This window comes from Cebus imitator, unplaced genomic scaffold (assembly GCF_001604975.1).
Source record: "Cebus imitator isolate Cc_AM_T3 unplaced genomic scaffold, Cebus_imitator-1.0 Scaffold16, whole genome shotgun sequence".
Classification (NCBI taxonomy): domain Eukaryota; kingdom Metazoa; phylum Chordata; class Mammalia; order Primates; family Cebidae; genus Cebus; species Cebus imitator.
The window spans coordinates 1,426,685-1,437,930 of record NW_016107331.1 but is presented as its reverse complement, the minus strand read 5'-3'; the positions used below and the strand labels follow the sequence as shown (position 1 = coordinate 1,437,930).

General features: G+C 39.9%; 1 protein-coding gene across 5 annotated transcripts in view; it reads right to left on the bottom strand.

The window, feature by feature from the left end:
* MSH3 (mutS homolog 3) overlaps positions 1-11,246 on the bottom strand; it is a 226,200-nt gene that overhangs the window by 70,886 nt on the left and 144,068 nt on the right. For all 5 annotated transcript variants that reach the window (XM_017507523.2, XM_017507543.2, XM_017507530.2 and 2 more), the window contains one exon: positions 10,510-10,621. In XM_017507523.2, coding sequence (XP_017363012.1) covers positions 10,510-10,621 — 112 coding nt within the window. The remainder of the gene's footprint in view (positions 1-10,509; positions 10,622-11,246) is intronic.

Genomic DNA, 11,246 nt, shown 5'->3' with positions numbered 1-11,246 from the left:
AAAAAAAAAAAAAAAGAGTAGTTACTAGATCCTGAGAAGGGTAGTAGGTCATGAGGACGGTGAATGGTTCTTGGTAAAAACATACAGTTACATACAATTAGTAAGATCTAGTATTTGATAGGACAATAAGGTAACTATAGTCAACAAAATTTATTGTAGATTTAAAAATAACTACAAGAGTATAACTGGATTGTTTGTAACATAAAGAAAGGATAAATGCCTGAGGTGATGGATACCCCAGTTAATCTCATATGATTATTATACATTCTCTGTCTGTATCAAAACATCTCATGTAACCCATAAATATATACACCTCCTATGTGTCCCCAAATCTTTTTCAAGAAAGAATCAATTCTAGGCTGGGCGGGGTGGTTCATATCTATAATCCTCGCACTTTGGGAGGCTGAGGCGGGCAGATCGTCTGAGGTCAAGAGTTCAAGACCAGCCTAACCAACATGGAGAAACCCCAACTCTACTAAAAATACAAAAAAGTTAGCCAGGCGTGGTGTCATATGCTTGTAATCCCAGTTACTTGGGAGGCAGAGACAGGAGAATCCCTTGAACCTGGGAGGTGGAGGTTGCAGTGAGCCAAGATTGAGCCACTGCACTCAAGCCTGGGTGACAAGAGTGAAACTCTGTCTCAAAAAAAAAGAATCAATTCTGTGAGGTATCACAGCAGGATTATTCATAACAACAAAGAGTAGATACAAAAGAAAAAGTTTTAATACTGTATATCCATATTGTTGAAAACCATGAAGCCATTAAAAATTATCTTAAGACTTCTTAAGAATACAGGAAAATATTTGTTATAATATTAACTTTAAAAAGCAGGATATAAAAATGTTTTATATAAAAAAATGGTTTTTTAAAAAAATATTTGCAAAGAAAGACAAAGGAAACCTTCCAAAATGTTAACAGTGGCTGTCTTTGGAATTAAGCAGCAATTTCCTGCCTTTCTTTGTATTTCAAATCTCAATCTAACACTTATTAATAAATGGGTTCTACAGCAACGAGAGTACTAACAACCACTTGTTCCACTGAATGCATACTATGTCAAGAATTATACAAAAATTTTCACTGTGGCATCAATTTCTATGAGAGCCTTGATAAGCAAGAAAATCAGCGTAAAAGTAAAAGTATAAATATGAATAAAGAATTGGCCCACAAGTCAAAAAAGGTGGTTTCTAGTGCAGAGTTTGGGCAAGCCAATATGCCTCTCGAGGCTTCAGTTTCCTCCCCTCTAAAATCAGGAAGCTGAATAAATGATCTTCCACCTTAAATTCAGGTACCTTGCTTGAATATTCCCTCGGTGGAATGAAAGAGCAGGAATTAAACTCACACGAGAGCTTTGTCCCACATTTGTTTGAAAGATGAGATGTTGTGGAATGTGCTTGCATGAAGTACCTGGGAAAAGTGGTACATGGTGAACCTGGTCAGACTTGGGATACCGTTGTGGAGGCAGATTTTTTTTCCAGAACCCTTCCCCGGATTTGTGGATGTCAAAAAAGAACTAGTAGCTAAATGTTTACAGCCCACTAAAGTCAAATATTTGTAGGTGACAACATGGTGGCTTTCCTAATAAGCCCTAAGAGTTAGACTGCCAGTGGGAGGTAAGTTGTGCACCAGGCCTTCTAGTAAAACACCAGCGGGAAAAAAGATACAAGACTGTGAAGAATCAGGAGGTCCTCTTGGTGCATAAAATGACTGCAGCGGCTCCTGCTGGGTCTTTCTGCTTCTCCTCTGCTCACAATCCACTCTCCATATGGCAGCCAGAGTGACTGTCATAAAAAGTAAAACAGGACTTGTCTTTTGCTAAAATCCCTCATCCAGATCCTCAGAGCACTTCTAAGTTTCTAAAGATCATAGACTAACGGCCATGCCTGCCTCCAACCCATTCTCTACCACCCTCCACCATGTTCACTTGGTGCTAGCCAGATTTGATTTCTGTTCTCTTTCCATCTGCCAGAATACATGATGCTCGTTCCTGCTTAAGGCCTTTCTATAGGTCTAAGCTCAAACATCAACTCCCAGGACACACCTTTCTTGACTACCAATTTACAGAAGCCCCTCTGCTCTGCCATCCTCTCTCACATCAGCCCATTTTATTTTGTTTTTAACCTTCTCTGAAATTACCTGAATTTTCTTGCTTGTTTATTACCAATCTCACTGCTAGAAAGTAAGTTCTCATGACAGCAGGAATCATGTCTTCTAGTTCATCCTCATTGCCTAGAACAAGACTTGGCACAAAGAAGACACCCAATAAATAGATCAAAGAGATGAATGTAATACACGAAAGGCATTACAGCAGAGATATCTACCATGTTTACATTTCAAAAACAATCATTTGCATTCTCTATAAAAACTTCTCAGGAATATATGAGCCCCTTGCTTCCACAGTTCCCAGGATGACACAATAAGTAAGGAAATGGTCAAGAAATTTCACTCATCTAATGTGTTAATCTCTCTCTTTTGGCAAGAATTGTGTATTTGAGGCAGTACATGTCAAGGGTTTCCAGATATAAGACACATTAAGTCTATCTGCAGGACGATTTAGTATGAGTGAGTGTTTTAACCAAAGAGCCAGAATCCGAAAGTTGGCAATAACCACCTCTCCACCCATTCTGGAGCCCAGTGGGAATGCATCGAACCAGACTGGCCTTGACAGTGCCCAATGCTGTGCTACCACCAAGCCTAAGAAGGCCACACAGAGCAAGTTCTCAAGAAACTAAAGGGGGATGAATTAATGAATGACAGCAAACAAAAGCTGGAAGTACTGCACTGAAGGGACTATGTTTCTGGAGAACACCTAGAGAGGACTGCCTTGGCGAACCTATGGAGACACTAGAAGCACATTCTTTTACGTTTTCCCTTTAATATTGGCAATATCTGTCTGAATAGCATCAGTCAGTAAGATCTTAGTATTGTTGATCCAGTATCTAAATAGTGAACCTAAACTTGTGATAACTAAGCAACTTCCACATAGAAGGTCAACTTCTGTGGGAGAAGAGAAGATCTAAAAATAAAAGGCAAACTTCAAGGTATTGTAAGAAAATCACAGATAACAAGTGCCAGGCACTGTGCTAACAATTTCATATGTATCACCTCATTTAGTTCTTACAACAGTGTCACAGAGTAATACCAGTATTACTGTATTCCCATTATACAGGTGAGGAAACAGAGGCCTGGAGGAGCTAAATATCTTGCCCAGCAATGTACAACTAAGTCACAGAACTGGAATGTTAAGTGACGTTCATCCTCTGACATGTCTCAATGGGGACACTTGCTCAACGACAGGGAATCATAGTCACTACTAAATAGGAGAAGAGATGCTTTAGCTTAGGGTCCGTGTGTTCATCATTGAGTACATTAGAATGATGGACAGTCATATCATCCCTGAAGTCAGGAGATGTACAGCAGAAAAAAATAAAAACAAAATTCTCACATGTTAATCTCTAAGACCTGAAAAGCGAATTTTCTGCGAAAAAAAAAAATTCTATCTTCCATATCAGGTATAAATATTGACATCTGTCTTTAAAGAAAAATTATGGGGGAACTATTTTTATAACAGCTGCAGACTGCTAAAAAAGTTTGGTAGTTTCAAAGTGTTTTATTCCTTGAAAATGTCAATCAACAGTAGGTTATGGTAACAGACTCTTGAATCAAAGCCTCCTCCAGACAAGCTCTCACCAAATCTTTGCACTTTTAACCTGAGGTGAACTAGAAACAGAAAGAGGGAAAATGAGGCTGGAGAGCGGCACCAGCTGCATGTTGAGATGCCAAAGTCAGGACCTAAATCCTTCCAACGTTTGGATCCTGCCCGATTTACCCTGCCTCGGGTGTGAGAGCTGGCTATGATCCAGCTCACCCTCCTCATTTTATAGATGAGGAAACCAAGGCCCAGCGAGTATCATGGTCTATCCAAAATGATCGTGAAATGAGAGCAGAGCAGGATTTGAATTTAAATCTCCTGCCACTGTGAGGCGCTTTCCTACTATACCTGTGTACCAAAAGTAGTACGTGAGAACTTTGAAAACAGAGCAAAGAATATGCTCAAATAGAAAAGGGTTTTTTTCTGGCCAGAGGATGGTGAAGGCTCTCAGGAAGAGGCAGTGTTTTGTTGGGTCCTGTAGGATGAGTATAAGTCCAATCAATGCAGACAGGTAAAAGATAAAAAGAGAGGGGAGGGCCATTCTGGGCAGAGACAGCAAATGTCCTTCTCCATCCATTGTTTCAGAAGCGAGAGAGAGGAGAACCAGGGGAAAGGATTGATAGGAAAACAATATTCAATTGCCATTAATATTTCCTCAAATTTTAATCCGCGAGCCCATGATTCAAAGATAATGCTATGTGAAAAACGCCTTTGCAGCAGAATCGGTGAGAATATAATTTAGCCATGGAATTAAATTAAGCTTAAAGCTCACACATATTTGATGGTATGCATTATTACTGTTCTGCTTGGTAATTAGGCACAAATTGTCAACGGCTTATGAGTATTACTGTAACTAATCTTTTAAAACGTTTATACAGCCAAAGTAAGTATTTCTGGGGCAACTAGACATTATTTGTACTGAGACAAGGGAAGGAATTGGGAAGTCTGTCCTCATCTTTACCAGCTTCAAGCACTTGTTCGTGTGACAAACATGTGAGCACCCATTCCATTCCACATGCGGAGCTAAGGACTGAAGCACCCCAGGCCCATCTTGATCTCACAAGAAGGGACTGTGACAAGCATCTCAGTGTCTACCCTACCCCAACATTAAAATACCTGGGCCGTGAATTCTGCTCGGGCTAGAAAGAGCTACAGGGTTCAAGCGCCTCCTGGGAATCTTCCTGTTCTGCACTTTTGACACATTTTCTTCCCACCCAACAAACTGAGAAGCTATCAACCACTCTTTCTCCTCCCCTCCATCAGTTGAAATTTATATTATTTATACTAAAAATAAAAACCCTACAAATGAACCGAAAATCCCAATTTTAACTGCTGTTGAAAATCCATCCACTAAAAAAAGAGTCATCTGGTTTAACAAACAATCCTGGGAGAGTTGAGATTGCAGTGGGTATGCTGGAGTTTCCTAAGCAGCAGTCCTGGGCTGCTTCACAAGGTGACGGGGTGCCAAGATGCTGACCCTTTAACCCACAGGTGGCAGGTGGGGCTGTGGCCACCACAGTCCCTGGGCCAGCCTCCTTGGCCTCTGAGCAACCTCTTCCTTCTCCTTTTAATCCAGTGTGCCATTAAAATATCATCATTTTTTGTGTGCTGAAAAGTGAAAAAGCACTGGCTTGCTTTAAAATGTGTTTATGTTTAGGGAAATGGTTCAAGACGACCCAATCTGAGTAACCTCTGGCAGATCATTTCCCTTTTCTGAACTATAGTTTACTCAAAGGTATGAAGAGGTGGTTACACTGAAAGATCCCAAATTTCCCTTCTAGTTTGACAGCAAAACTATTCTGTAAATTGGAGAAATCCCCATATCATATCCTGAAAAATAACATTTTGTGTAGAAAATAAAAGGCAAAAATTTAAACTGAGACTTGGAGACTGCTGAAGGCGTCTAGCAAATCCTTAGTGATGTAACAAATCTGATTAGGTGCCAGCTATGTGCCAGAGAGCTGTGACTGATCCTGGGATTACACACAGGTGAAGAGGTGTAGTCCCTGTTCTCTTCATGCTTATAGTCCACTGAGAAAGGCAGATCAAAAAAAAAAAAAAAAAAATAGAAAGACTATAAATGTGTGGAATAAATACTGAGATGTGGAGAAAAAGAGTGGCGAGGGTATGTGAGAGGGCTACCCATCCCAGCTAGGCGAAGGAAGGCTGAGTGCGAGAGCTGACATCCAAGGCAAGACTTGAACAAGCCAGAGCTGGGGAGTGGGGTGGGTGGGTGGATGTGGGTGTGTGTCAGGCGGGAGTGGGTGGGGTGGGGAAAGATGACATTCTAGGTGGAGGGAACACCATCTGTCAAGTCCCAGAGGCACAATGACTTGGGAACCACACGAAGTCCAATCTGGCTGGAGTGTAAAGCATGAATTCAAACAGGAGAGTGACACGGCAGGTTCCAGAAGCCCTGTGGCTGCAGAGTAGAGAATGCAAGGAGGTGGGCAAGGTGGAAGAGGGCGCTCCAGTGGCGACCACGTGGATAAATGCTTGGATTATATAGTGAATCAAGGAAGGGGACAAAAAGAAAGAGGGTTTTAAAAAGTATTCTTAAAACTGGGAGAGAAAAAGCGAGCAGAAAGTTGGTTTGTTTAGAAGCACTATAATAAGTTCATGTAATACAGAATGCAGAAAAGTATACTTACAATTCCATGTACAAAAGACTCGTTCTTAAAACTACATGATTATCAAAAGCAACAATGTAATTTAACTTTAAAATTATTTTCAGAGTATATTTTATAATTAACATCCATAAAATATTTTAAATTGAATTTTACGTAAGTTCTTTCTCAACACTATCCCTATATATAAATTTATACCCTGAAAAATAGAATGCACTTCACCATAGCAACAGTTCTATATCAACTCCTACTCAAGTTAGAAAAAGCATATGTAATAGAAATGAATATTCTGGAATATTCTGAGGTGCTTGCTTAGAAAAAAAATTACTCCATTTATTTTGTAAAGATTTAAATATAAGAGTTCAATGTTTCTTTAAAACATTATTGTAATTAGAAGGCTATTTTAGTTCTTCAAATCTTGCTTTATTAAAGTGTAATATACTTTACAAAAGAAAAAGGGAAAAAGAAATGAATGAAAAGAAAAAAGAAATGAAAAAGTCAATCCCAAGGGTAATATTCTTGCGGTCAAGTAGAAGGGCATAGAAACAGTAACAGGAAATTATTTTAAGAGACTTATAGTTCTAATATTTAGTCGCTTAGTTTATATTTAACTTACATTACTTTCTCAAGAAAGGCTATATCCTGCTGGTATTATAACTGAAAAAAAATTCTTATCTCTTTTTTTTTTTTTTTTTTTTTTTGAGACAGAGTCTCACTCTGCTGCTCAGGCTGGAGTACAGTGGCTTCCCAGGTTCAAGCAATTCTCCTGCCTCAGCCTCCTGAGTAGTTGGAATCACAGGCAGGTGCCACCATGCCCAGTTAATTTTTATATGTATAGTTGAAACAAGGTTTCACCATGTTGGCCAGGCTGGTCTTGAACTCCTGACCTCAACTGATCCTCTCACCTTAGCCTCCCAAAGACATAGTCTTCTTTTTAAAGACAATAAAAAGATTGGTACTTATTAACTTGTTTGACTAATAAATATAAAAACTTCCTAATAAGAATGAACAAGTTTAAAAACACTGGGTCTTAGGAGGCAATGATATGAATGTTTGTGTCTCTCCCAAATTCATATGTTGAAATCCTAACCCTCATGGTGATGGTATTAGAAGATGGGGTTCATGAGGTCCTGAGAGACATCCCTTACCCCTTCTACCATGTAAGTACATGGGTAAGATACCCTTTACCCATTCCACCATGTGAAGTGCCATCTATGAATCAGGAAACAGGCCTTCACCATAAACTGAAACTTCTGGTGCCTTGATCTTGGACTTTCCAGACTCTAGAGCTCTGAGAAACAAATTTCTGTTGTTTATGAGCTACTCAATCTATGATATTGTGTTACAGCAGCCTGAACACACTAAGACACATGTTATATACTACCAACAAGTCTTGTTATGATATGAAAATGCAATATTAAACTAGATGTCATTTCCTTTCACATTCCCCTCTCATGGCCAGCCAAACGCACCATGGCTGCACACATCTCTGCCACCCTTGCTCATAGCCCAAGGTAGAATACTCTGTTACAGTCCCAACTTGCTACTATTCTGAGCTTCCTTTCTCTAACCTACATTCCAAATGCACCCCTACATCTCAGCTCTTTCACTGTCCTCAGAAAAGTTCCCTAGTACTTCTGTTTCTAACCTCCTTGCTTAACATTTCCTTCATACACTAAGATGAAACCTGGCTGGCTGTTTGTTATTCCCCTGCAGGTTTCTCATTTGGGGGCTGAGCTTTCTGCCGCATCCAACCATGGACTATGCACCTCAGGGCTCAGAAGTTCTTCCTTCCTTCCAGTTTACCACTGCCTGTCTTCAATGCAAGCCATATATAAACTTCAGGGTTCCCAATCACCATTCCTTGTAATCTCAGACACCTGGATCCCTGTTGTCTTCTAGGATGAATCTCGCTGTTATCTTAGACTTCAACATTCACATGGACAACTTTTTCCCAAACTCTGTTCCTTGATCTCTCCATCTCCAAAGACCTTCTCCCTTCTGCTACCCACCTTCCATAGCCATACCTAGGAACTTGCCATGACCCAGAAGAACACCATGTTTGCAATCGGAAAGTCAGGCATTTCATTCTCTGATACCTTCTCTCTCAAGTAACTACTCCCTACATATTAATTATTTGACCCATCACCATACTGTTTTATCCCATGTCAATGAAGACCCTCTCCTTGATCAAATTCTCATCAGGTCTCACTGAGCCGTCTTCTGGACTAGATCTCAACTTTGACCTATAAAAACCTACAGACTTTGAGCAAAAATGATTTTGTTCACCCTTCCCACTTAGAAACTAGCCAACCAGCACAGTTTCTAACAGCTCAAGGCTGCATCCATAAAATGACCCCAGCCCCACTAAAAGTACCTACCTGAGAAAGCTCAGGGCTGCCAGGATTCACCATTCCAGCCAAAAATTGGTGACAGGCAGCCAGATGCTGAAGCCCTTCTTAGAACAGTTACCTTTAGAAAGCTTGCAATTATAAATACATTTTCTGCCCCTTTGGGATGTAAATCTATCACCCAGAATTGTCTTCTTAAGGACCAGAGAGCTATTCTTTGAAATGTGGTATAAGCGGCTGGGCGCGGTGGCTCACACCTGTAATCCCAGCACTTTGGGAAGCCGAAGCGGGTGGATCACGAGGTCAAGAGATCGAGACCATCCTGGCCAACATGGTGAAACCCCATCTCTACTAAAAATACAAAAAATTAGCCGGACGTGGCGGCACATGACTGTAATTCCAGCTACCTAAGAGGCTGAGACAGGAGAATCGCTTGAACCCAGGAGGTGGAGGTTGCGGTGAGCTGAGAATGCGCCATTGCACTCCAGCCTGGGCAACAAGAGCGAAACTCCATCTCAAAAAAAAAAAAAAAAAAAAAAAAAAAAAAAAAAAAAAAAAAAAAAAAAAAAAAAAAAAAAAAAAAAAAAAAGAAAAAAGAAAAAGAAAAGAAATGTGGTATAAGCAAACAATTAGTAAATCCAGATGGGTTTCACATTACCACACCTCACTTGCTCTCCTTCCCTCGCTCATTTCCTCTCCCTGTTCCCTCAAGCTTCCTTTAAATCACCCAGCCATCTATACCAAAATGAAGTCAAGTTCAGTTCACAATGGACTCTTCCCTATTGCAGGAGTATTACTGAATAAGATCAATCCTTACCACTGCAGTGCCCAGCTCCATTTATCTTTGACAATGGAACTCACACACCCTGCCACAACTTCACTATTTTCCCCAGCTTCAATCATTCTCTTGCTAGTATTCTTAATCTTTTAGGGGGAAAAATGTAAATTTCTTGATATAAGTGAACTGGCCTCTTCCTTATCTCTGAACACTTCTTTCTTTACACTCTGCACTCCGACCTTACTCACCATCCTTGCATTCATCCTGTTATGTCTCGCTTCCAGCATCTGCCATGCTGGTTCTTCTACCTGGAATGCTCCCCTTCACTTCCCTGGCTTGCACTGATTCATTCTTCAGTTGGTATCTCATCCCTGGGGAACATTCCTCAATGCTTCCCCGCCATTGGGTTAGGTAAACCTGCTACCTATCCCCAGGCCACCCTGGTCTCCTCTATCATGCCAGGCATTAAGCTGTATTACACTAGCCTATCTTCTCTGCTATACCACAAGCTCTGTGAGGGCAGGGAAGAGTTCTTTCTTTCTTTTTTTTTTTTTGAGTTCTGTCTTCTTTACCACTCTCTGTTCCTAATCTTGCTTTACCTGAGACGCAGGCACTCAGTAAGTATGTGTTAAGTGAATAAGTATTTAGGATCATTCCTGTTATGTAAGGGAAATCCAGCCCCTAATGAAAATTCTCATCACTGGAATCTGCAGAGGCATCTCCGATTCTTTCATAGAAAGAACATCTGAAAATAGTCACAGTACAAAGGATGTAACACTACATGCTAATACGAATTTGCAAAACTATGGTATAATTCCAACTCTATTTGCTTATTGGGTATTTACAAATGTAAAATATTTTTATTGGGTTACCTAGGATAACTAATTAGAACTAAAGCATTAGTTACTAAATCTACCGATAATCTTCCATTGAAAATAGCACCAATTCCACATTTGGTGGTAAATATAAAACTATGTCCAGGATTAGCCCATTTAAAGCCAAAGTTGAAATTTGGGTAACTTTTAATTATAAAAACGTTTCTTTGGTATTTAAAAGTTTGGGAAGTTATTGTCAACTTATTTTTTGGCATAATATAGTACTTACTGATAAATCTGTACTATTGGGAACATATTGATCTTGTTCTCCCAGCAACACATCAATCACAGGGTGCCTTCCATTTTTTATTAAGATTTTTCTTTCTTCTTGTACAGTTGGTCTGCAAAAAGAAGTATGTTTCAATTTACTAGGCATGGAAATAGCCTTTAAAAAAATCTCTAAGATAGCATGAAAAATTTCAGTGCTTCATTTATACAACAGAAAACAAAACTTTAAACATAGATTTTAAGAACATATGTCCAGAATAAGGCCTTGAGTACAAAAGTTAAATTTGAACTATAAAATAAAAATTGGGAAAACATTTATTATTATAATAGTGCAATGAAGCACATACTTTAGAAGGGTCTGGGCCGGGTGTGGTGGCTCATGCCTATAATCCCAGCACTTTGGGAGGTCAAGGTGGGCAGATCACAAGGTCAGGAGATCGAGACCATGCTGGCCAACATGGTAAAACCCCGTCTCTACTAAAAATACAAAAATTAGCTGGGCGTGGTGGCATGTGCCTATAGTCCCACCTACTCAGGATGCTGAGGCAAGAGAATTGCTTGAACCAGGGAAGTGGAGGTGGCTGTGAGCTGAGATTGTGCCACTGCACTCTCGCCTGGTGACAGAGTGAGACTCCATCACACACACACACAAAAGGGTTTTATAATGGCTTCATCTTTGTAGTTTACCTTTATAAGGACTTTTTTTTTTCTTTTGTTTCTTCCTTTTTTTTTTTTTTT